The 24151-nt window shown below is 34.4% G+C and overlaps 4 protein-coding genes across 6 annotated transcripts; 1 reads left to right on the top strand and 3 right to left on the bottom strand.

The window, feature by feature from the left end:
* Nucleotides 1-94: 94 nt before the first annotated feature.
* On the bottom strand, nt 95-1663 carry LOC112695288 (uncharacterized). Its single transcript, XM_025747567.3, has 3 exons — nt 1479-1663; nt 1307-1397; nt 95-436 (listed from the first exon to the last, which is right to left on the bottom strand). Exons 1-3 carry the CDS (start codon nt 1590-1592, stop codon nt 306-308), a joined length of 336 nt encoding a protein of 111 aa, XP_025603352.1. The 5' UTR covers nt 1593-1663; the 3' UTR covers nt 95-305.
* A 719-nt stretch (nt 1664-2382) lies between these two features.
* On the top strand, nt 2383-3519 carry LOC112695287 (calcium-binding protein KIC). The gene has a single exon (XM_025747566.3). The coding sequence runs from the start codon at nt 2904-2906 to the stop codon at nt 3288-3290; it is 387 nt and encodes a 128-aa protein (XP_025603351.1). The 5' UTR covers nt 2383-2903; the 3' UTR covers nt 3291-3519.
* A 532-nt stretch (nt 3520-4051) lies between these two features.
* On the bottom strand, nt 4052-7013 carry LOC112695286 (serine/arginine-rich splicing factor RS31). Of its 3 annotated transcripts, none has more exons than XM_072197886.1 (7): nt 6647-6874; nt 6325-6466; nt 5509-5920; nt 5250-5362; nt 4899-5122; nt 4514-4792; nt 4052-4370 (listed from the first exon to the last, which is right to left on the bottom strand). In XM_072197886.1, exons 3-7 carry the CDS (start codon nt 5630-5632, stop codon nt 4340-4342), a joined length of 771 nt encoding a protein of 256 aa, XP_072053987.1. In that variant the 5' UTR covers nt 5633-5920; nt 6325-6466; nt 6647-6874; the 3' UTR covers nt 4052-4339. The 3 variants fall into 3 exon arrangements, with proteins under 3 accessions (XP_072053987.1, XP_072053988.1, XP_025603350.1); XM_072197887.1 differs by having other exon boundaries at nt 5509-5868; nt 6647-6858; XM_025747565.3 differs by lacking the exon at nt 5509-5920 and having other exon boundaries at nt 6647-7013.
* Nucleotides 7014-12306: 5293 nt separating this feature from the next.
* LOC112695284 (U-box domain-containing protein 43) lies at nt 12307-18036 on the bottom strand. Its single transcript, XM_025747559.3, has 5 exons — nt 17705-18036; nt 15968-17349; nt 15210-15513; nt 14315-14802; nt 12307-13844 (listed from the first exon to the last, which is right to left on the bottom strand). The coding sequence occupies exons 2-5, from the start codon at nt 17192-17194 to the stop codon at nt 12846-12848; spliced, it is 3018 nt and encodes a 1005-aa protein (XP_025603344.1). The 5' UTR covers nt 17195-17349; nt 17705-18036; the 3' UTR covers nt 12307-12845.
* Between the last annotated feature and the right edge of the window lie 6115 nt (nt 18037-24151).

The raw sequence follows: 24151 nt of genomic DNA, 5'->3' as shown, positions 1-24151 counted from the left end.
ACATTAATATGATTTACACTATTCAAACGATAAGTGGCAATGTAGCAAATAGTTAAATATACACATGGATTGAAACAAATGACAATGATTAATATGAAGTAATGATATAAAATTATATTTTATTAATATTCTAAAATAGACAAAAAAAATGGAAAATATAAGAATTTTGTAATTATTAGCAAAAAAGAGGAAACCAAGAACCACACCCCTCTCAGCTGCCATATAATTTCTATTCAAACAACATGAAAAGCTTCTCTATGTTGGGCCAACCAAAAATAATAAAAAGATTGCATGAGCATATGCAGTTAATCTTCACGCCATTGGTGCTTACACTTCTCATTCAGGCACAAGTAAAATATAGTTGCTGGCTCATCAGCTGAACGAGTCTGAAACTCTGTGTAAGCAGCTTTATCATGACTGCATCTTGGGCATGGCACTGCAAAAGAAGAGGGAACCAAGTTAAATAAGAAGAAAAACAGGAGAGGATACAAGGTGTTGACAAAAGAAGCATGGATTGTGCACTTAGCCCTAATTATTAGTTAAAAGTACTGAATTAGAAAAAACTTTTTCCAATTAAACAAACACAACTATACATTCCTATGAGATTGAGATAAAAGAAAACCTTAGCACCAGCAAAAAATCTATATTATGAATTAGTTCTCAACATAGATCAACGTATAACTCATCCTCCCAAAAAATAATAATAAACATAATCATAATGGAAATCTATGACAACAGCATGACAAAATTAAGGCCGATAGAATCAACTCAAAAAGTTTCTACTCAAGCATTGATAAGCAAACTGAAGTATGCAAATTGACATTAACTGAACATAATTAGCGTGTTATGAACTTATGATTCAGCATTTCAGCAATATGGTTGATTACTTGGGATTGATTCAGTCCATGTTTGGATTTGAAATTGACCAGAACACAATTTCCATTTCCCTACTTCTAAAAATATTTTCTTTTTTCATAAATAAAACTATCAGGATAATTTGTTGCATTTAGACACGTTCAAGTGTTCAATTATGTTGGAGCTGTTAATTTATCAACAAAGCGATATTACAAGTTCAAACAATGATAACTGTTCCAATTTCTACCAACTGTCCTAGTAAACAATCACACAAAGCTAAAGAACAAAGCACCGTTCAAATCATGAACAAATTTACATATAAGATGATGAACTAACCAACGGTGCTTAATAACAGTAAAAGACTATTGAACTTGATTAAGCATTGAAGTGCTTGGATCATGAACAGAGAATATGCACGTCTGTGAATGGAAAAAGAAAAGAAAAAGAATACCCTCAGCAGTGGGAGCATTCTTCATGTCATCTTGTGAGATAACTGGCTCTATCTCTTTCCTCACCAACAACTGCTTTCTCTTAATCTTGACCTAAAGAGTGAAAATAGAAAAAGTAAAAACCATAGAAAAAGCAGATAAAGACGTAATAGAAGGAAAGAGGAGTGCTCCTACCATGTTCTCAATGTGGCAAACGTAGGGGCAAGTTGGACAATAAAATCTAGAGGGGCGACCCAGATTAGGCTGTTCATACTGCAACATGTTTCCACAAGTTGGGCAAAACTCCATCACTGCATTACTTTCCGATTCAACTTCGACTAGGAGCGCTAGTGCCGTCGCGGCGAGGTGAGGCCAGATATCCTTTTTCTCTTTGGGCTTGGGCTGGGGGAATAATCGGGAAAGGCCCACTGTATTACGGAGAGCGAAAGCAAATTTTGAGTGGGCCAGCCCAATTGTATGGTTTTTCTTCAAAAAAAAAAGATGGCGTCGGGGTTGGTGGGGGAAGCAGGACACTTTCACTTGAACCGAGGCTGGATGACGATGGCTGGAGCGCGGCGGAAGCACGGTGAAACGGCGGCAAAAGCACGGCGAAACAGAGGGGAAGCTCGGCAAACAGACGTGGAAGTGCGACGAACAGAGGCGTTGCGACGACTCTTGGAGAAGTGCGGACGGCGGCGGTGGCTGGACTGGTTGAAGAACGACGACGAGATGGAAGAAGTTCCTCCGAAGAACAGAGGCTGTTGCGTTTGAAGGGGTTCTGGTCTTCTGGAGTTGAGAGAGAGGCGAGAGAGCTGGGGGAAGTTAGGGTTTTTTTTGGGTTTTTCCCCTCCCTTTTCCTGATTGTTAAAACGGCTATACCTCTTTTTTCAAAACCGACCGGGTCCTGGTTCGGTCAGACCGAGTGATTCCATCCGGTTTAGCGCTTTATGACCGGTCTTTTGACAAGGCTTTTGAGGATTGAAGTAACTACCTCCCATATCTAAGGAATTAATCATTTTCGAATTCAGCTCTTATCTCGACACAAGCCCCTAAAATTCAAAAATTACAATCACGCCCATGATTAGGAGGAGGGCCCATGCTTTAACATCACAATTAATCAATTATAGACCAGGACAAGAGTAGAGGAAGTTTCATGGAAGCCAATTCCTTCCCAAGACTATCACGTTTTAATCATTATTATAAATAATATCCCTTGTTCCCCACCAATAACCGCCACTCTCCATGAAAAAGTAAAAACAATGCAGTAACATGATCACCCTGCACTAAAGTTAAGCCATCATTTTTGTTACACGGGTTACTAAGATTTGTTAGTCAGTCCATCGTGTTAAATTCAATATGCAGGGTCAGCATTGGAGTATTATTAGACTCCGTATTTTGTACACACAATAATTCCTAATGCGTAGGACCCATGAAGAATTTAGCTCCTCCTAACAACTTGGCATTGTGGAATAGACTAATGCATCTCTTATAAAGGCCATTTCTCCTAACGAATTCCAAGTCATTGCCCCATTGTTCACACACAACTACAAGTCGGCTTCCAAAGTCTCTTGCTTCTTTCATTTACCTATCTCTAGTTTCTACAATTTACAAAATAGAACAATGGAAAGCAGCCAAGGGGAAAAAGAAAGCGCTTCTGCAGAAGCAGCTGTGTTTGAGGACTTGCTGCCGGTGATGGCAGAGAAGCTTGACGTGGAGACTTTTGTGTCTGAGCTGTGTGGGGGTTTCAAGCTTCTGGCTGACCCCGAAAAGGGTTTGATCACGGCGGAGAGTCTGAGGAGGAACTCGGAGCTTCTGGGCATGGATGGGATGAGCAAAGAGGATGCAGAGGCTATGGTTAGACATGGTGATCTTGATGGGGATGGGAAGCTGAATGAAACTGAGTTTTGCATCCTGATGGTGAGGCTTAGCCCCGAAATGATGCAAGATGCTGAGGCATGGCTTCACAAAGCAATTCAACAAGAGCTCACCAAATCATCAACCTTGTAACCGCTGCTTCTTTCTGTCAATAATTGTTAAGTTATTACGGTAACATATATGTATGTATGTATGTATGTATATCTATGTTATATCATCTCATCTGGCTTGTAAAAAGTTGCGTGTATTTTTGAATGGTGTCTCTGGTTGAGGACTTGAGGTGCTCATGTCCACCATGAATGCTTATGTGAATTTGAATAATATTGAAAAGAATATATTCAGTGAGTTCAAACCAGCAAAATGATTAGCGTTAAGTTATTTTGCGTGCTAAATATTAAAGCATTTTTGGATAGTTTAAGTCATAGCTTGAGTAATTTTATTTTTCATAAAAACAGCCTTAATATATAATATTTAAATTACCATACTGTACATTGCCTTAAAACATTATGATACAAATATTATGTTTTAATAAAATAATTTTGATATCATTAAAACCTAAAAGGGTTTAATATGATATTTGTCAGAAATCTCTGAATTCAAATGGATTATAGTACGGGTAAAACTTGGTAATATGGATGTGTTTGAGTACTTGAAACTTAAAATTTGAGTTTGCATCAACTCCTTTGTTCAGAAGATGATCTGAATATTTGTAACACTTTTACTTGAAAATTGGCAGAACAGATTTCAAACAATGAAGCACCCTTTATTGCATAATTTATCGTCAGCTATGGGAAATTTTGGAATCTTTGGTGTTTAAAGATTTTAGAAGCAACCCTTTATGTTTTTACAACACCATGGGACATCACTTTCCGTAATAACATGATACCAAAATGTTCCAGAGAATCATGCATGTCATCATATTAATAAGCCAATTAATTTTAATCACAGCAAGCAACGATGTCGCATCAAGTATTAAAGATTCTGCCTCTGAAAACTGACTATATATTTAGGATCCTACAAAAGCAAATTTCATATTAACTGCTACACAGCTAAGAAACCAGAGATTGAAATTTGAAAACAGCATAACGCACTCCTTGATGTATGACCAGCTATTCCAACATCCACGAGAAAAAGATCAAGCAACTCCAGATGCATCAAACCCCAGGGACCAAGAACTGCTTCTAAGTTCTGGATCTTCGAATTGGTGTTCGACTGTAGAAAATCAATAAGATATATCTAAGGTGGAGAAAACAATTTTAAAACAGAAGGCAAATCCAATGGATTAATTAAATTGACTGAAATACAATAAGTAAATGCAAAAGGCTATTGATTAATTTGCCCAACAAATATAATACCTGCGATGTCTCCCATATTCAGGACTCCTGTTCCTACCATAGTCAGGGCTCCGAGGCCTACCATATTCAGGGCTCCTACGCCTATCATAGGCTGGACCATTGTACCTATCATATACAGGACTGCGTGGACGGCCATAGTCAGGGCTCGGTCTCCTCCTATAACCTGGACTGGGTGATCTCCCATAACCTCCTCTTCTAGGACTGTCATAATATCTGTCACCCTTTTCATCATCATCCCTCAGAGCATACTCAACAGACACTACTCTATCCAATATCTTGCTGCACAATTGCAATGCAACCAGCAATTCATTCACCAATTTACATGTGGAGTCAAATAAGAAATTTCAGAATTCCAACCAATAATATTTAGAATCTCATCACTGACCTCATATGTGTACACTCAAGAGCTTTAGTAGCATCTTCTTGTGTTTCAAACTGCACAAATGCAAAGTTACGACGAATGCGAACATGAAGAACCTTCCCATAAGGTTCAAAATGTCTTTCTATGTCACGAACTCGGGTGCGAATTGGATCAAAATTAATCACAAATAGTGTTTTTGTGGGCCTCTGGTTTGACTTTGAGCCATCACGATGGCGACCGCGTTCACCCTGTTAAAACAAAACAAATAGGAATCCCTCTGATTAAGATCAAGTGGTGGATTGCTGGCGTGAATTACAATTTGAATAATATTAGGTAAACGCAACTAAAAAAATGCTAATTGGGATCCTATCATACCCTAGCCCACTCTACAGACAGCCTTCGCTTCTCATAACCAAATGGAAAGTTGTCAAGAGCACGAACTGCATCTTCAGCATCTCGCTCATCCTCAAAATAGACAAAAGCAAACCCTGCATAAGCAGAACTAGTATTAAAAACATCTAAAAGCAAAAGCAAAGATCAATATTATAAAATTTCAACATGTTATCCCTGGCAAGCAGTATATCATCTGAATCAGGGAATTATTTCCCTTGTCGGGAACAAAGGAATACAACACCTGCATATATGTGAGAGCTGATGCAGATGATGCTGTAGTGTAGAGGCGTTGAATGATGAAGAAAATGATGATTGCAATTAAAGATTAAAATCCAAAATTGAGATTCTGATATTGTGCATGTCATTGCCAAGCATGCTTCTCCATTCAGATTTCAGACAGCAGTAGTGATTCAAATAATAGATGGCATGGCATGACAGAAATTCAATGACCCCCTATTTTCAGTGAAGCTAAGCATGGCATATTAAATCGATTGAAGATCATTCCAGTGGAAGTGGTTGGTGCGATGAGGTGAGTGAGAAAATGGAGATGATGCTATCGGTAGAAGGAAGGAGAGAGCAGACAAGCATGAAAGATTTCCTTCTGTAAAAAGTATGGAAGCTCATCAAAGCATATTTTTCCTTAGAACAAGTTCCTGCGTCAAAATAAACACTTATAAAATGGAGGATTGCTTTGCCCCCACAGAAATTTTCAATTCTTTCTGCGTCCATTTTATTTTCCACCATGATTACATTACATTAGCAACAATCTTCCAACTCCAAAAGCAGCATTACTAACAAATAATATACCCTAATCTCCAGCATCTATCAGTGTCAAACCCAATTCTAAGTAGCTATTAGTGTTAGATGAACTATCTATAACCTATCAATCAAAGATTTTACAGCATCTACTAGTGTAATTGCAAAAAGCCAAAAACACGTTGCAATTTTACAAACCCTAAACATACACTAATACAAGACAGGTGAAATTGGTGAAGTGATCATTCAGCGTGCAACAGAAACCGATCAAAACCGAATAAATGAGTGATACAAGAATTACCAGATTTCATGTCAACGCGCTCAATCCTGCCATACTTGGCGAACAAGCGTTCAAGCTCTGACTGACGAGTATCGTACTCAAAGTTCCCAACGAAAACCGGCCTCATCTTCGCCTTTGCCTTCAGAACCAAGGGTTTTTTTTCCTAGAACAAAGAGAGAAAGAGTTATAACTTATAAGAATCAACGAAGGACGAAATAGAAAAAAAATAATAATAAAAAAATTAAAAAAAACCCATAAAAACCATAACCCCTGACAAATAGGGGTCATCGCTCTAAAATTACGATAAGTTTGGAGAATCGAATACCAATGAATCAATTAGTACCTGAAAAGCTTGGAGTCTGTTGGGGAAAGTTACGGGTAGGGAAGGATCAAAAGAACAAAGCTAAAGCACACTGGGAACAGGCAAGAGAGTGATGTTTCTTCACCGGGTTGAAATATATATTCTGATTCGGATAGGATTTCGCACCACAAACCAAACCCTAATTTTGAACTTAAGGAAAAAATAAAAAAATATTGATGACTATAGTCAATACTGAGTTGGATTAGATTGGATTTCTCTCCTATTATTTCTATTTTCCCTAAAAGATAAGTCTCAACAACTCCCAAGATAAAGGAAACGGTTATCCATCAATAAAGATGGAACTAATCAAAAGATGATCACCTACTCTACTATAAACAAGGGCGGAGACAAGTGGAGAAAGGGGCAATGGCTCCCCAAATTAAAAATTTTAATGTATAAATGTCATTAATTTTTATATTAATCCTCCTTAATTTAAATTTTTTCTTCTTCTAAAATTATATTTTTATGTTAGCCCCATCCTAAGATCTAGCTCCGCCCTTGACTATAAATATACTGACATCTCTTAGATATATTTACATTCTAATCTACTAAAAAAACCTGCCTAAAACCCTTACTAACTTAATCGGAGTCTCTTGTAGGTACCATCCCCCACCTCCTCATGAGGAACTCAGACAGGCGGCACCTCGACATCAACAAGTCGGACGCTGCCATACAAAGGAATTTTGACCTCATGTTCAGGCTCAAATCAATGTTTTAGGTAACCTTTGGAACATTAGCGCCGTTGTCGGAGACTTGGGATTCATTCTTTAACAATGGCAGGACCACCAGTATTAAGACGGCCACACGACGTCTAAATCCGAACCCGAGCCCCAACCAGAGGACTATGCTATTATACTACATCCACCATGGCAAACGCATGGTCCTCACGGAGAAGGGACATCGGGAAACTTCCACTGAAGGCGAATTCATTCAGAGATCCACCATTCTGAAGGAGATTGACTTCATCAACAGCCTCTTTGTTATGTGATAAATCAGACTTGCACATCTCTGAGTTAGTTCATTAATATTGGCAGAATGCTTCTTTGAAAGAAAGCATTGTCCAAGTAGAGGAACTTTTTTAGGAAACTCTTCACAGAACACAACTCACCAAACTCTGGTTTTCTCTCCTTGGCTTTTGAATGAGCACAAAACTTCTTTTATCTCCTTGCATGTTGTTGGGTTCTTCGTCCTAGGTCAAACTTTGAGCAGTATGCTTCACCAACCCACAAACTCACTTTTTCTCATTAATCCTCAGAGTATAAACTTTGCTTCTGACCTTCTCTTGTTGACCGAAAGCCATAAAACAGTAACCACAAAAGTCTTCCAATGGTAAACCGGATCTGAGCCATTGAGAAACTACTTGGTCCCCAAGAATCACTTGTGACCGTAGATACACAGCAGTGAAGAACAGAAATCAACTTTTCTTTGTATCCCATTTCGGACTGAGCAGAGAGTTGGAAAGAGGAGAAGAACATATGATGCATGCATAAGGAAATGGGTTACCTTTTAGCTTCTGATCTTTTCTTGATGTGGTTTGAAATGGTTGATTAGACCTTACCCTTTCTTGCCTATCCTTCTCTTTCTTCCTTCTTCTGTGAATAACATAGGAACTAAGCACTTTCTCTTACTTATGTGATTTGACTGAGACAGAGAAAAAAAGAACGTTGCTTTGGAAGCAAGATGGAGAGATTTGCTGAAGTCAAGTCGGGATTGGATTGGGTCTTAGTTTACTTGGCCCGCCTGATCTCTTGTTTTGATTTTCTTTGGGCTTCTCTTTATATTTTAGCCCACCAGCCTTGTTATTTTATTTTCATTCCATTTGGGCTGCTGAATTGAATTTTGGCCTGCAACATTTAATAAATAATTAGCAACATACAGTTATTAATAATCAACACTAATTATTTATTTTGCCCAAAAATAATGTTTGTCATCGTTAATTAATTTAGTTAATTTCTTAACTCAACAGAAGGATATCAACACCCCTCTTGTAGTGCGTTCTAATCTCCAACACAAAGGAAGTCTTAGAGGATGTGCACAATGACATATGTGGGAATCATCTAGGAGCCCGATCACTAGCCAAAAAGGTGATCTGAGCTGGATTCTTTTGGCCGACCTTGCAAAAGAAAGCGGGCGAGTTTGTTAAGAAGTTCCCATATTGTCAGAAGCATGCCAACTTTCACGTTGCACCGCCTGAAGAACTCATTAGTATCATCTCACCATGGCCATTTGTAAAATGGGGTCTCGATCTGCTCGGACCATTTTCTCAAGCCTCAGGACAAGTCAAATACCTCATAGTAGGGATTGACTGTTACACTAAATGGATCGAGACAGAGCCCTTAGCAACCGCCACCGCCCAGAGAAATAGGAAATTCTTATACAAGAACATTATCACAAGGTTTGGAGTTTCTTACTCCATCACCACAGACAATGGGACTCAATTCACCGACTCAACATTCAGGAACCTGGTGGCTGACCTCAAGATAAAACATCAGTTCACATTGGTAGAGCATTCCCAGGCCAATGGACAGGAAGAAGCTGCGAATAAAGTCATACTGACCGGGCTAAAGCGATGACTACAAGACGCGAAAGGGGCTTGGGCTGACGAGCTCCCTCAAGTCCTATGGGTGTATCAGACCACCCTACATTCCACAACAGGAAATTCACCTTTTCGAGTTGCTTACGGAATGGAAGCCATGATTCTCATACAAATTGCTGAATAATCACCTAGAGTTATATTCTACAATGAAGGAGCTAACGTCCAGGCACAAAAGAAGAGCTCAATCTTCTCCCAGAAGTCTGAGAAAGAACTTGGATTAGAGAGGAAGCCCAAAAACAAAGGATGGCTCTAAGGTACAATCATAAGGTGATCAAAAGAAGTTTTGTCACAAACGATCTTATCCTGATCCGAAATGACATTGAAGTGCAAAAGTCAGGTGAAGAAAAACTAGATGCAAACTAGAAGGAAACTTAGAAGGTAGTCGAGGTCTTAGGCAAAGGTTACTATAAAGTGTTCGACCTCCAAGGGCGGGAGCTCCCGAGGTCTTGACATGCATGTAACCTAAGAAAGTACTACAACTAGATAGCAAACCTTATTCCTTGGTGTACTCTTTTTTCCGACCTTAGGATTTTTTCCCTGAAAAATAGTTTTTTCTAAAAAGTATTTTAATGAGTCACCAAAACAAGGGCTAGGGATACTTAAGTCCTTAGTACGTAGGTTTATGTAAAGAAAGTTCTTGCTTATCAATAAAATTCCTATTTATTTCTCCAAAAGTTTCTTATTAAAAACGCATTAATTTAAACTCGACAAATTGAAAAAATCATTACTCGACCTAAAATAGTCAGCAAGATGAAGCTAGGAAGTACAAATTAATGTAAGAACTTATAAAAATAACTCATGAAAATCGACTTCAACCACAAGCCGAATAAAAAAGGAGTGTGAAAATAACTTAACAATGTCCGACTATACGAGGTCAGAAGTAGGAAAGAAAACTCATAAATGAATTCATACTTAAAAAATTTGCTAAGATCCGAAATCAAGCAAACTATATTCAACTCAAGGACCTAGCTTCACTCGCTTAAAAAGTAGAAGGGTTCTTTAAGATACAAAAAAGTAACTCGAATACTACTTTATAAAGTTGTGAAAAAAGCAACCATAACCAAAGGTGTGCGCGTAATTCAAGAAAATTGTCATGCAAAATTAGACTCTCATTTAAAGAGGGTAACGTTCAAATTTTCAAAACACGTCGAGTACCCGATCGCTAGAAAGACGATGTACCTGACGTCAAAGCAAAGGTCACAAAATTGCTTGAGTACGACTTCTTAAAAAACTCAAGACTCAAGCATAAGCATTGTTCATACTCTGTCTCAACAACTAAAGTCAGATCCAATAAAGATAAAAGACCCAATCCATAAAGGAGGTCTACAACCCGTACCCGACCTCTTTAAAGAAGTCGGACACCGCAAAGGAGTTCAAGCTCTACTTGTCCAAGCAAAGAAACTACCTCCTCGAATCTCTCCTATTATCTCTATCTTCCCTAAAAGATAGGTCTCAACAACTCTCAAAATAAAGTGGATGGTTATCTATCAATAAAGATGGAACTACTCAAAAGGTGGTCACCTACTCTACTATAAATACACTTACATTCTTTAAGTATATTCACATTTTAATCTACTAAAAAAATCTGTCTAAAGTCCTTGCTAATTTAAGCATTGGAGTTTCTTACAGGTACCGCCCCTACCTCTTCACGTGGAACTTGGACAGACAGCATATCAACATCAATAAGTCAAGGACTGCCATATAAAAGATGTAGACCTTACATTCATGCCTAAATCAACATTTCAGGTAACTTTCGAAACAATAAATAAATTTAAACTTGGGCATAGGAACTCTACTTTAGAAATGTTTAGTTGCCCTTATTTTATAAAAAATATAACTACTTACTGAATTGAACAATTAAAAGAAAAATGTTTTCTGTTAGTCAACTTTTTAACTAGTACAGTGATAGAGTTTGGGGAATATCAAATTCCCAACTGTGAAGTGGTTGTGATATTATTTAAAATGTTAGGTAGACAGATTAAATTAAACGGTCCTTTGAGGGTGGCATGGAGTATGGGATGGGCAGAAATGAATGACAGGCTGAGTTGAAATATGCAAGACCAAAATGAAAGTGATTTTCAAGTCCTCCACTCATAATATAATTCTAATTGTCTACTCGAATGATCGATATTTTGGAGAGCTTTAAAATAATTTTTTTGAATTTTTGATTTATGAAAATTAGTAATATTAATGTCTGGTATAAATTATAATTTTTTAAGGAATTATTTAAAAATTTATAAAGAAGTTAAAAAAAATGACTTCTCTCATAATACTATTACTTTTTATCATATTTTTATAAAATAAACACTTTTAGAACTAAAAATTTAAATACAAAATAACTTATTTATAAACTACTTTTAATATAGTCATTTATTGTTTAATCTATTTTTTTAAAAAGAGTTTAATTAAATTGTTTACCAAACTAAACTTAAGTGTATAATTTAATTGATAAATGGAAAGCACAATAGCAATTACTATAACTAAATACTACTATTAAACCTTTTTTTTTTCGGTAAACTACTATTATTACGAGAACATGATTATTAAATTTTTTTGGTAAACCACTGCTATTAGGCTGTGTTTAGTTACGAGAATAAGATAAGACACTAAAAACAAGACACAAAAATTAATGTTTTATATTTTATTTGATGATAAATTAGAAAGAAAAATATAATAATAAAAATTTGATAAAATAATAAAAAAATAAAAAATAAGTTATATCTTATTAATCTTTCTGTCTTTTTTATCAGGAATTACACAAATTACACTAATTCAATTTTTGGATACAATACCTTTGTTCATGTCTTAGCTACCAAAAATAAATTTGTGTCACTGTATTTTTGTCTTGTCTCCGTGAATGCAGCCTTAATGTTTAATAGAGAGAAAAGTACACTCAAGCGTAATTATTGAAATTTTTTGGTTAAATTCAAGACCATGGATGTAAAATCTCTCACGACGTGTACGCCACGAGTGATGATGCAACAATGTTGTCCCTTTTACGAAGGAAAATTCATGAATGTCTTTAAGGATGAAGGGGGAATTGAAGTTTCGAGCTGTGTCAATTTTTTTTCTTTTTTCTCCTTTTTTTATTTTGTCACAATATAAGACGAATCACAAATGAGTTCCAATACCAATGAACAAAGAATACAACTCCTTGAGAAAGGGAAACTTTTTTTTAATACATATTTTACACAAGTAACAAAACCATCCAGTCGATCCTCAAACGTAGAAGCTATATTTGAGGCGTTTAATATAGGCCTCAAACATATTCCTTCTTGTCCAATGGTGGTGGTGGTGGACTAACAGTCCAAATTGGATGAGGACACACTTCACCTGTGGTTCATGATCAATGTGATTCCCCATGAGGATATAGCCTAATAGAATGCTGCAAAGTGCAAACCTTGTCCACATCAATGTAATTCTCCATGAGAATATTGCACAGATGAAAGCAATTTTGACAGCAAAAAGAGTCATCCTTCATGTCCAAGCTTGTAGTTTGCAAACAATGATGTTATCAAGGGAAGGTTATACTTCATGGTTTAGCTAACTTTGCTCCTCAACACAAGAATCTGAATCACCATTTTTTTAGAAATATGAAGATTGATCATGCAGGACATTCAAATGTGCTAATATTCTAGCTGCCATGGATCTTATGCTACCATTACCGCGTTGAGTCAAGTCAACTAGAGGCATTTGAGCTGAGGGTCCATACTGTTGTTTATACTCCACTAGCCTAAAAATCCTTTCCAGAGCATGCAGAGACTTGTCCTGCAATCCAGGAGAAGGGGAACCAAGGAATCTGATTATAAGTGGTATGGCATTTGCATCTGCAAGCACTCTACTACCACTGTGTAGTCTTTCACCTTCAATTAAAGTTAATAGAGCATCTAAAGAAGCTTCGCAAGCTCCCGGATCAGATTCCCCAAGAACCTTCGTTAGTGGTACTACTGCATCAGCCTCCAAAAGGCAAAATGAGGTTTTGACAGTGCACAGGCCCCCATGTACTAAGCATCCACTTTCAGCTGCCGAGGATGAGAAGCACCAGAGTCCCTTGCGCTTCGGCAATGGCCTGCTCAGCCCCTGTGAACTTTTAGAAAACTGAGCAAGAGACAATGCTGCTTGTTGTTTTGTTAACATGGTTCCACTTTCAAGCAACTGCACTAGAATAGTTATAATCCCAATCTCTGCTGCTCTCTTTTGCCAATCCAAGTTTGTTGGCACTGTAAATCGACATAGGGCACTAACAGAAGTCTCTACCAGCTTGCTTCTTTGAAGATCTTTGTCCTTCCCTTCTTGGATATAGTTATAAATAGTCACCAGGGCACCAGCATCCAAAAGCCACTGAGTGATCTGGTGATTTTCCGGCAAACTGCAAATTATTCCCATAGTAGAAACTATTTCTTCTTCATCAGAAGATGATTTCAGGATTCTGGCCAAAGTCTCAATGCACTTCTCATTCACATTCTCTAGTATGATGGCTTCATCACAACCTTCTACAAGGCAAGAGAAAAGCTTTACCGCACTTCCTCGTAGTTTTTGGTTTTCAGTCTCAAACAACTTAACCAGTACTTGGACAGCTGTGCACTGCACATGCATAATTAGACTTAGCTCTGATATATTGAGATTTCAACAAAATATGGTAGAAACATCTTAAATGTTATGGTAAGGAAAACTTGACAAGTGATAGCATGATAGAAAAGAAAGAAGATAGTCAGCCAAAAATTTCTAATGGAAAATGTTGGTCTCAAATCACCATCTATTGGTGTAAGGTATAAACTACATAACCTGTAGAAGGTAAGAGAAGAAACCTATGCAGCGCTAGCAATGTCATCTATGAATGAAGTCCCTTTACTATTTTGGTAATGCAAGATTTTGCCTTTGTCTGTAGTCTGCTATGCAGTAAGCTGAATCCAGAACTTAAATGGTGATCCCTATCTAGACGTGCCTACTTTGACATTGTCGAATACGTAAAAACTCATTTTGGGCACTAGCACTTCGGGAAAAAGAACATTTCCAGATGTGGAAACTACATTAAGGTTCAGTTAGAAACATACCTCTCTTAGCTTGGTTCTAATATAAGAAGCTGAGGGCGATTGGCACAGGGCATAAAAAGTCTGGATAGTGTATTGCCGCACATCAGGCACGTTATAAGTAATTAGAGAGAAAAGGTTAAAAACATCCTCATCACATTCTAGCAATGAAACTGGTGTCTGTGCATCTTGTGACATCGTCGATGCAGCAAGCTGCATAATTATTGGCGCTACATGTTCCCACAAACTTGAAGATGGAATGCTGTGCTGGAAAAGAATGTTAAGTAGCGGACGTGTTGCACCTTGTCGAATCATTTCCAGTCCATTTTTCTTTAAACTGGATAGATTCTGAAGAGCTTTAAGGGCCACTATTTTCATCTGAACATCATTATGTGAGACCAAGTGAAGAAGAGGAGCAAGTATACCACTTTCAAACAAGGACTCCTTATTATGGTCAGTTAACTCCATTTCCGCTAAAGTCGTGGCCATCAACATCTTCACCTCGTCTGACCCTGAAACAAGAATGAAGTTTTTAGTAACTGGGGAATGCTTGTTCATCACTCCACTCTGGTCTTTCTGGTAGCCAACATAACAATTATAGTATTCTTGCATAAATGCAGCTTCTCAAATACATTATTTAAACATTTACTAGAGGCTTTACAAATCATTGGATTGGAGGAGCATTTCTCTTTAAAATTTTCAACTTTGAGATTTAGTTCTTTAAAGAATTACACACACTCTACAAGTGATTAAGCAGGTTTCTCTTCAACACTGCATAACATCTAGTATTTCAGACATTAATCTTTGGTATAAGACGATGAATTTAACAAGAAAATTAATTTGCACTTTAAAATTCAATAGATGATAGTGCATCAATGATACTAATACACTCAACCAAAATTGTGGGTAAAAAATGAACCTGTGGAGAGACGCTGCAGTAACTGCTTGAAATAATTGGCTTTTGCCATCTGTATAACATTCTGGTCAGAATATGAAAGTTTTTCCAACAGCTCTGTTGCATCTCTAGCAGATTGATTGTCATCACTGCTGGACATAGTCACCAATAACAGTATGCAACCTTGAACTTTTCCAATATGTTCTCTCAGTAAATCATATTTGGATAGTTCTAGAAGTAATGCCACTGCTAATTTCCTTTCCCCCAAACGACGACCAAGAGAATGCACGATAGACTCAATTGCATTATCAACTTTAGCAATTCTTTCCTGAAAAAAATTTAGGATTAGGCAAAAACATATAAGAAATTGCACTTGGTTCTACTGTATTGTAAAACGGCAAGATTTGTCCAGGGTATTTAAAAGTTTCATTGATCGAATTCTATTGCTTAAAGCATTGATTAAAATGTCCATCTATACTACAAGTAAAACAATAAAATTGCTTTTATAAGAAAAGTATAATCCAAAACTATATATTTCAGTGAGGTATCTTTGTAATTGGCCCTGTCTTTAAATTCATTAAGCATTGATATGCATGAGGAATCTCTATCCTACATATTAAATATCAGAATAACACCATTTCATCTAAAAAGGCAGCTATTGATCAGTATTAAAGAAAGCCAAATTTTGAGTGTGGCCAAGCTTCTCTACACCCCATTATCATAAAACTAAAATATTATTTTGAGAAAAGAAAAACCAAAGATGGGTTAACATTATCACATACCTTAGCATCTTCACTATCCTTTGCCAGCAAGCAAAGGATGACAAGGGCATTATTCCTGACATCACGGTTTTTAGCATTGAGTAATCGGATAAGAACTGGAATGTAATTCTCCAGTAAAACCCATTCTCTGTGCTGGCCCTTTTGTTCGCACAAGTCATGAAGCTTCTGTAAACAATGCAGTACTTCCTCATCATCTCCTGATTGAATTTTTTCAGTCATTGAAGCAATTGTAATCATTGTATTTCTATCTTTCCATTCTTCTATTGATTGTTTCAAGGTTTTGTTGGGTCTCAAAACTGATGTGTCTAAAGGAACCATGGTTAGAGGACACAATTTGTTTCCATCTGCAAACCACTTCTCAATTGCACTTCTCTCAAATGTTTGACCTGATGAAGTTTCCACAGGATCAACCATGACATCCCGGGTAATGGGGCAATAAAAAGACTGTAATGGTTCCAAGGGTTGGCTTCCCAAAGATCTGCGCTTGTCAAAGTACTTGCGTTCCTTTTCCCTAGGTGATGAAGCTGCATCAGCTCTTTCTAACAAAGCAATGATCTGATCCATTTGTATGGCCTCAGCTAGGTCCTTCCTTAGCCTGGCATTTTCGATTTCACTCTTGAACTCGTCAAGTTCCTTCTTCATTGTTGATTTCTCATTTGTAATCCCAACAGAATCTGCAATGAGAACCAACAAAGCATTTGCATAGGAGCGATCTACATTCTTTTCCTGTATCCCTGACTCAATTTTCTCTAAAATCTCTTCTTCTGCTATGGCTGCCTTAAACTCAGCTGCCTGCATATTCTCACATAGCTTTGTAATTTCTTCAATTATTCCATTAGAAAGGCCTTGTGTGGCCAAAGGAAGAAGACCAATTACCCTGCTAATCTCACTAGTGATATTTTGGAGGCGCTTGATAATGGTTCTGCAGTTCATTAGGAGATATACCTTGTTCTTCTTGCTGCATTCTTCAGCCAGTTGCTTTGCATCTCTAACTTCACGACTCAGAATCTCAATGGCATGGTTGAATTTTTCAGAATCGCTCACTTTTCCTTTCTTCAATGCTTTTAAAATGGGTGAAATCCTTTCCAAGTAAGCTGAAAGTTCCTTAAAACTATCCTTCTTCACAAGAACATCACTAGCATAATATAGAAACTCAGCGATGGTATCTATAATTTGAGAAATGGCTTCTGCAGTAGGACCAGAATTCAATGCATCCAGAACCATCATCTTTTGACAAAGTTAGGCTAAGGAATGAAGTCCCTTCTTTTCCCATTAAAAGATAACCCCAGCTAGTTTTGACCGAAAGGTTTTAGGAATTTTCCTCAAAATGTGATTAGGGAATTCTTCCATACCCCTTTTAATCCAATTTCAAATGCCTGCACCTGATATCAATACAATAATTTCTCAAAACCATTTCCTGATGATTTTTCTACATGGCACTGATGATAAACCCAATACAAAATATTGAAAATTTTTCCAGCAGCGTCAATTTTCATTTAGGAATTCTTTAAAGTTTAAATGACTAAATATGCTGTCATCTGGCACCAGAAAAACTATAAATTCCGTAAAAAGCTAAAAGAAATGTGCACAGTTAAGAGTTGACTTGACTAAGAGACTTAGAGAAACCCTTCCTTAAAGCATGAATTTTAACAGAGTTAAGAAAGCGCGTATGAATGGATCAATTGGGGAAACACCATTGACATGTGAGCAAGTAAGAAAGAAGATAAAGAAGAGTACCTGGGTGGAATTGAGAAGCTGCTTTCCTGAGAAACTAAAATTGAGACAGAAATAGCATTTCAGGGATGCGGAAAAGAAAGATTACTTTTGCAGAATAGAATTGAATTGAATTGAATGGTTAGGAACCCAAATTTTTTTTGTTTTATTTTCTCGTTATGAGTTCTGACTAGTTGAGTAGACTCCTTCCTTTTCCTTGAACCAAGTCTATACCATTTTTTCCAACCAACATCTTTGCTTTGACCTGGGAATACGACGTGATTATCAAACTACTTACCCTCCGAGCCATAAGTTTTACGTGTACTTCTAAAACATTAAGTGAAGAAATTGAGAATTATTAAATTATTTAATTTAATAGATTATAATTTAAAAGATTTTAGTATTTCACGTATACTCAATCCTTCGCTTTTTATTAATTCAAAATCTATATATTTTGTATATTTAAACATATTAATTTATATATTTCTTAAATAAATAATTAGTTATTAAAATGTCAATGAGTTATAATTCAAATGACATAATCTCACTATACTTATCTAAGAAGTCACCGATTCGAATCACCTTATCTTTGATAAAAAAAATTATTAAAATAATTCAATTAATTATATTAAAATAAATAAATAAATAGTGCCGTGCATATTCCAATTCATATATCTATATAAATTGACACAACTACTTTTGATCTAGTGATTTATGAGATTAATTCGATTTACATGCACGTAAATAAATAGTAAATTAAACAATTTTCATTCGAATTAGTAGAAACAACTTTAAATCAAAATGATTCAATTTAATTTATGCCTAAGATCTATTTTTTTAGTAAATCAACATAGTTTAATTTGATTTACTATTATAGCTTATAAATTGAATTAAACTAATTCGATTTATATAATTGATTTATATTACATTTTTTACTTTGGATGATTTAAAATTTGATGGGTATCAGTTTATTAAAGTGAATTATCCTCTATATATATGATTGTTATCTTTATTTTATCATTCTGTATACTTTAGAGGAGTGAAATCTTAATAGGCGAGTAAATACTCATAGTTGCCCATGAAATTTGCGTAAATACTCAATCTAATTCTCAAGATCCTGATTTTTTCATTGTAGTACTCCATATAGAGCTCCGAGCACTCAAAGTGGTCCCTGACCATATTTCAAGTGATGAGTCATCACCGAAGCTTGAGTACAATGACATAAAACAATGTTGGTAGCATATTCCTGGAAAAGGCTTAAATAATGGGTTGAGAAATGTAAACCGGCCTTCCACGTGGTAATCCGACTCCATATCAGCGCTCTGGTGATGATTCATCATCTGAAATATGATCAGAGACTAGTTTGAGTGCTCAAAGCTTTGTCTGAAGGATTACAATGAAAAGTATGAGATCTTGAGAATTAAATTGAGTATTTATACGAATTTCAGGAATAACTATGGATATTTATTCCCTAATAGACCCACAACATTTAAAATGTGTGTTTATAAGGATACAAATTTATTATTATAAACAAGATAAGATTAGAGACTCCACTACTCATTCTTTATCTGTTTACCTCCTTTTTAACTTTTATATTTAAAAAATGTATAAATAGATATGAATCTTTAATATGAACAATATTTTTGTAATAGAACAACCAATATTTTAGGATAAAATAAAGTTACTAATTTCTATTTAGGTTTTTTTTTTTACCTCTTATGAATAATACTAGACAAAAATTAGTTTAACCGAAAAAAAAAATTGAAATGTGCCATTTACTGCAAAACAAATGCACATGCATGGATCTTACTTTGGCCCAGAAAAGTTGATGTTACAAATTATTTTTCTAAAAAAGTTGTCAATCTAGCAGAAAATAATAAAATATACTTCTTCTTATAGCAGGGCAGAATCTCAGACCCAGTAATGGAAAAATCAAATGGTGGGTTGAGTCCTCGCGATGCCAGACTGCCAAATGTGAAACGAAGTCCACGTTGGTGGACCAATAATAGATACATGCAATTTGAAGCTTTTTTTTTCCCTTTCAATTTATATTGTAAGATATATTTTTTATTATGTATTTTTTTAAATAAGATAAAAAAACATATAAAAAAATATTGTACAATAAAAAATTATTTTAATAACATTTAATTAAAAAATTAAAAGTGTTCATTCTCATAATTTCTTAAAAGATAAATACTTTACACTTAAATCTTTTTTTTTCACTTTTTTTAAAGGAAATCTTAGTTTACAATTCCCAAACAATTAAGTAAAAAAGTATATAAGACTATAAGAGGAGGATTATTATCCTTAGTCATTGAAAAGTATTTATAAATTTAATTAATTAATATTAATAATATTATTTATATTATTATTAATATTAATAAATAATTACTAACCGTTTAGTATTATTTAGCTAAAAATATAAAATATAGATATGGATATAAATTATTTTTAAATTTAATATGTATATTTACAGTGTTTATTCAAATTCGATTTGAAAATTGAGAATATGAATTCGATCCGTAAGATTATCAGATCGGATCCAATCCACACACTAATAGGATCGGATTATGGATTTTGTGTAAGTATCCGCATATCCGATCCGCGTATACGCAAAAATAAAAAAAATAAATAAGTAAATATTATTTTTATATTTTATTTCAACTAATAATTATCATATACATTATATTATTTTAATTTATTATTTGAGAAAAATATGTTTAATATTACTTTAAGAATAAACATATTTAAAAGAATAAAAAAAATAAATTTTATTGGTATTTTTTTATAAAAACAAGTTTTTAAAAATATTTTTGTGTTTAGCGGATATTCGATATCCTATCCAATTGGATAAGATCCAAACTTAAAAACTGCGGATATTAAATCCGATCGAATCCAAGCTTAAAAGCTGCAAATATTAAATCCGATCTGATAATTTTAGTGCAGATCGGATTGAAATTTTGGCCATATCCAATCTGCATTCACTCCTAGAATTATGTATGTTCAAAACATTATATCTGTTGACTAAAGGGATACAACTCTTTAAGAATTGTGTATGTTTAAAACATTGTATCTATTGGTAATAGAAAATAAACAATCATTTGTGTACGTAACAAATTATAATTACTACATGCAATATGTATAAATAAGTCCTTATCCACTATTTCAAAAATAGAAGTACTAAGTGTACATTTTACTTAAGTATTAAGAGATTTTCTTTGTTCAAGAGAGTTGAGAATTTTTTACTATTGCTAATTAAGAAATTCTTAGGTTTCATTGTATCCTGCGAGAGTATTGTCATCAACCCTATAGCAACTAAGTGTGGGTACAAATATCCCTCTAAAAAAAGCGATCTAATCATGTCTTGAAACCATCTTCATATACCTAACAATTTTAGAGAGATATTACTTGAAGATGGTACAAGATAAAACACCACGTTCAAGGTCATGAATCAAGAGTTTGTCAAGTTAGATCGCTTTGACGAAACGAATTTCAACCGTTGAAAGGACAAGATGATGTTTCTTTTTTCAGTTCTCAATCTTGCATATGTGATTGACCTAAAGACTATACCAATTGCCGATACTGCCAAAAATTTCATACCGAAAGAGAAAGAAAAGATTGTTCAATTGAATATGAAACACGATGAAGATACTTTTGCATGTCAAGGTCATATTCTCAATACTTTATCCGACCGACTCTATTATCTCTATATGTCAATTCAATCACAATTGAAGATTTGAAAATCTTTGAAAGAAAAGTAAAATACTAAACAACAAGGAACAGATAAGTTTATTATGATGAAATATTTCGAATTTACTATGAATGATATTATATTTGTTATGGATCAAATTCATGAATTACAAATCCTTGTAAGTAGATTTTGTGATCTACAAGTAGTGATCCCTAAATCATTACAAATTGGAATAATTATTTTAAAATTGACTTCATCATGGAATAGTTATAGGAAAAAACTTTTACATCTTGCTGAGAACTTCACAATTGAGAAATTACTAAGGCATATACATATAGAGGAAGAAATTCGAAAATGTGATGTTGTGTATCTCTCTAAAAGTTCTAAAGTGAATCATATTGGTGAAGACAAAACCAATAAAAAGAAACTAAAGTTCTCAAAAGATTCAAAGTAAGACAAGAAAAGACAAAGAAAGTGGTATTGTCAGAAGAAAGAACATTACATCAAAGAATGTAGACTTCTGATAAAGGAAGTTCCAAAGACCAACTTAGTGGAAGAGAATGATCTAATTGCTATGGTTGCAGAAAAAGTACAAAATACGCATATTGGCATGTGGTTACATAACTCAACATGGCAACACAAGGAAAATCACTTGAGTGGTAGTTAGATTCTGAAGCTACTGTTCACGTTTGTAATGATTGCAATCAATTCAAAACATATGAATAAGTGAACAATAGAGAAGTCTTGATGGGTAATGACAACTCATCCAAAGTTTGTGGTCAAATAATTGTGGAATTGAATTTTATATCTGAAAAGAAATTAAATTTAATAAATGTACTTCATATTCCGGATTTGAGAAAAAATTTAGTTTCTTCTAGTTTCTTGTGTAAGAAAAAATTTAAAGTTGTAATGTAATCTGATAAAATGATCTTGCTTAAGAATAGTATATTTATAAGAAAAGGATATTGTATTGAAGGCATGTTTAAAATTAGTATTAATAAAGTAAATGTTTCTTTGTGTATTGTTGATTCTTGTTATTTATGGCATATTAGATTAGCACACTTAAATTATAAATCAATTAAATATGTGCATAAAAATAACTATATTGATCTTAATAGCAAGAATTTTAATAGAAAATATGATATTTGCATACAATCCAAAATTACTAAGAAACTTTTTTCTAAAGTTAAAAGGAATACATATTTATTAGAATTGATTCATAGTGATATTTATGAATTAAATGACAATATTACTAGAAGATGAAAAAAATATTTTATAACTTTTATTGATGATTGTTCTAGATTTACTTATGTATATTTGTTTGGAAATAAAGATGAAGCTTTTAAAATGTTTAAGAAATATAAATAGAAGTAAAAAAAATATGCATGATAAGAAAATAAAAGTTATTTGTAGTGATCAAGGTGGAGAATTTTTTTTAACGAATTTAATAATTTTTGTAAATTACATGATATTGTGCATGAATCTTTCGCTCCATATACTTTGCAACAAAATAGTTTGGCGGAAAAAAAAACGTACCTTATTGGATATGGTTAATTTAATGTTACTAAATACAAAATTGTCTTACAATTTGTGGGGTGAAGCATTATTGACATCATGTCATATTCATAATAGAATACCATCAAGATATAGAAAAGTTTCTCCTTATAAAATTTGAAAAGGAAGAAAACCTAATTTGAACTATCTAAAAGTGTGAGGGTATTTAACCTTTTATCGAGTTCCTAATCAAAAGAGAACTAAATTGGGGCCAAAAATCATAAAAGGCACTTTCATAAGATATGCTCAAAATTCTAAAGCATATAAAATATTAGATTTAGTGTCTAATGTAGTTGTTGAATCAAGAGAGGTAGAATTTATTAAAAATAAATTTATCAATAATTCAACTTCTAATTCAAAATATCCCCAAAATGATACTAATATTTCACAAGAAATAAATAATTAAAATAATAAACGTCTAATGACAAAGAATTGATTGAATCAAGGAAGAATTTGAGAGTGAGAAAAAAAAGGACTAAGATTTAGATTTTATTTATTCTCAAGCTATCACTTTTTTTTATAGAAGAAACTAAAAGTTATGTGACATATAAGATTCCTATTATGATGAATATAGAAGGTGATACTCAAATGTTTAAAGAGGCTATGGCTAAGGGATTTTGTCTTTTGGAAAGAAGCAACAAGTGATGAAATGGACTCAATATTATCAAATAATACTTGGGTCTTGGTTGATTTACCTCCAAGATCAAAGCCTATAGGATATAAGTAGGTATTTAGAAGAAAGTATAATACTGATGGTTCATTACAAATTAACTTTTAAAACAAGGTTAGTGGCTAAGGAATTTATACAACAAAAAGGTTTAGACTATTTTGATACCTACGCACCTATGGTAAAAATGACTTCTATTAGGACTGTTATAGCATTAGCATCCATTCATAAGCTTCATATACATCAAATAAATGTTAAAACGGCTTTTTTAAATAGAGATCTTAATGAAAAAATTTATATGGAGCAACCGAAAGGCTATGTGCTACCCGAAAATGAAAAGAAAGATTGCAAATTAATTAAGTATTTGTATAGTCTAAAATAAGTGCCTAAACAATGGCATGAGAAGTTTCATTCAGTGGTGTTATCAAATAGCTTCTCAAATAATAGTGCGGATAAATGTATTTACTCAAAATTTACTAAAAAATATGGAGTAATTATTTGTCTATATGTTGATGATATGTTAATCATCGGGACAAATTTAGAAGGAATTCGTATAACA

The sequence above is a fragment of the Arachis hypogaea genome, chromosome 6 (genome assembly GCF_003086295.3).
Source record: "Arachis hypogaea cultivar Tifrunner chromosome 6, arahy.Tifrunner.gnm2.J5K5, whole genome shotgun sequence".
NCBI lineage: Eukaryota > Viridiplantae > Streptophyta > Magnoliopsida > Fabales > Fabaceae > Arachis > Arachis hypogaea.
The sequence above is the reverse complement of the archived record's forward strand: the minus strand, read 5'-3'. Positions and strand labels throughout refer to the sequence as shown.

Excerpts from the sequence above, each read along its gene's own strand:
- LOC112695288 (XM_025747567.3), bottom strand. The coding sequence starts at position 1,592 with ATGGAGTTTTGCCCAACTTGTGGAAACATGTTGCAGTATGAACAGCCT. Across the intron at positions 1,398-1,478 it reads TTTGCCACATTGAGAACATG|GTCAAGATTAAGAGAAAGCA; the intron begins GTAGGAGCACTC and ends TTCACTCTTTAG. Across the intron at positions 437-1,306 it reads GAATGCTCCCACTGCTGAGG|TGCCATGCCCAAGATGCAGT; the intron begins GTATTCTTTTTC and ends CTTCTTTTGCAG.
- LOC112695287 (XM_025747566.3), top strand. The coding sequence starts at position 2,904 with ATGGAAAGCAGCCAAGGGGAAAAAGAAAGCGCTTCTGCAGAAGCAGCT.
- LOC112695286 (XM_072197886.1), bottom strand. The coding sequence starts at position 5,632 with ATGACATGCACAATATCAGAATCTCAATTTTGGATTTTAATCTTTAAT. Across the intron at positions 5,123-5,249 it reads TGTCTGTAGAGTGGGCTAGG|GGTGAACGCGGTCGCCATCG; the intron begins GTATGATAGGAT and ends TTGTTTTAACAG. Across the intron at positions 4,371-4,513 it reads GAATATGGGAGACATCGCAG|TCGAACACCAATTCGAAGAT; the intron begins GTATTATATTTG and ends GATTTTCTACAG.
- LOC112695284 (XM_025747559.3), bottom strand. The coding sequence starts at position 17,194 with ATGATGGTTCTGGATGCATTGAATTCTGGTCCTACTGCAGAAGCCATT. Across the intron at positions 15,514-15,967 it reads AGGATAGTGAAGATGCTAAG|GAAAGAATTGCTAAAGTTGA; the intron begins GTATGTGATAAT and ends AATTTTTTTCAG. Across the intron at positions 14,803-15,209 it reads ACTGCAGCGTCTCTCCACAG|GGTCAGACGAGGTGAAGATG; the intron begins GTTCATTTTTTA and ends TTCTTGTTTCAG.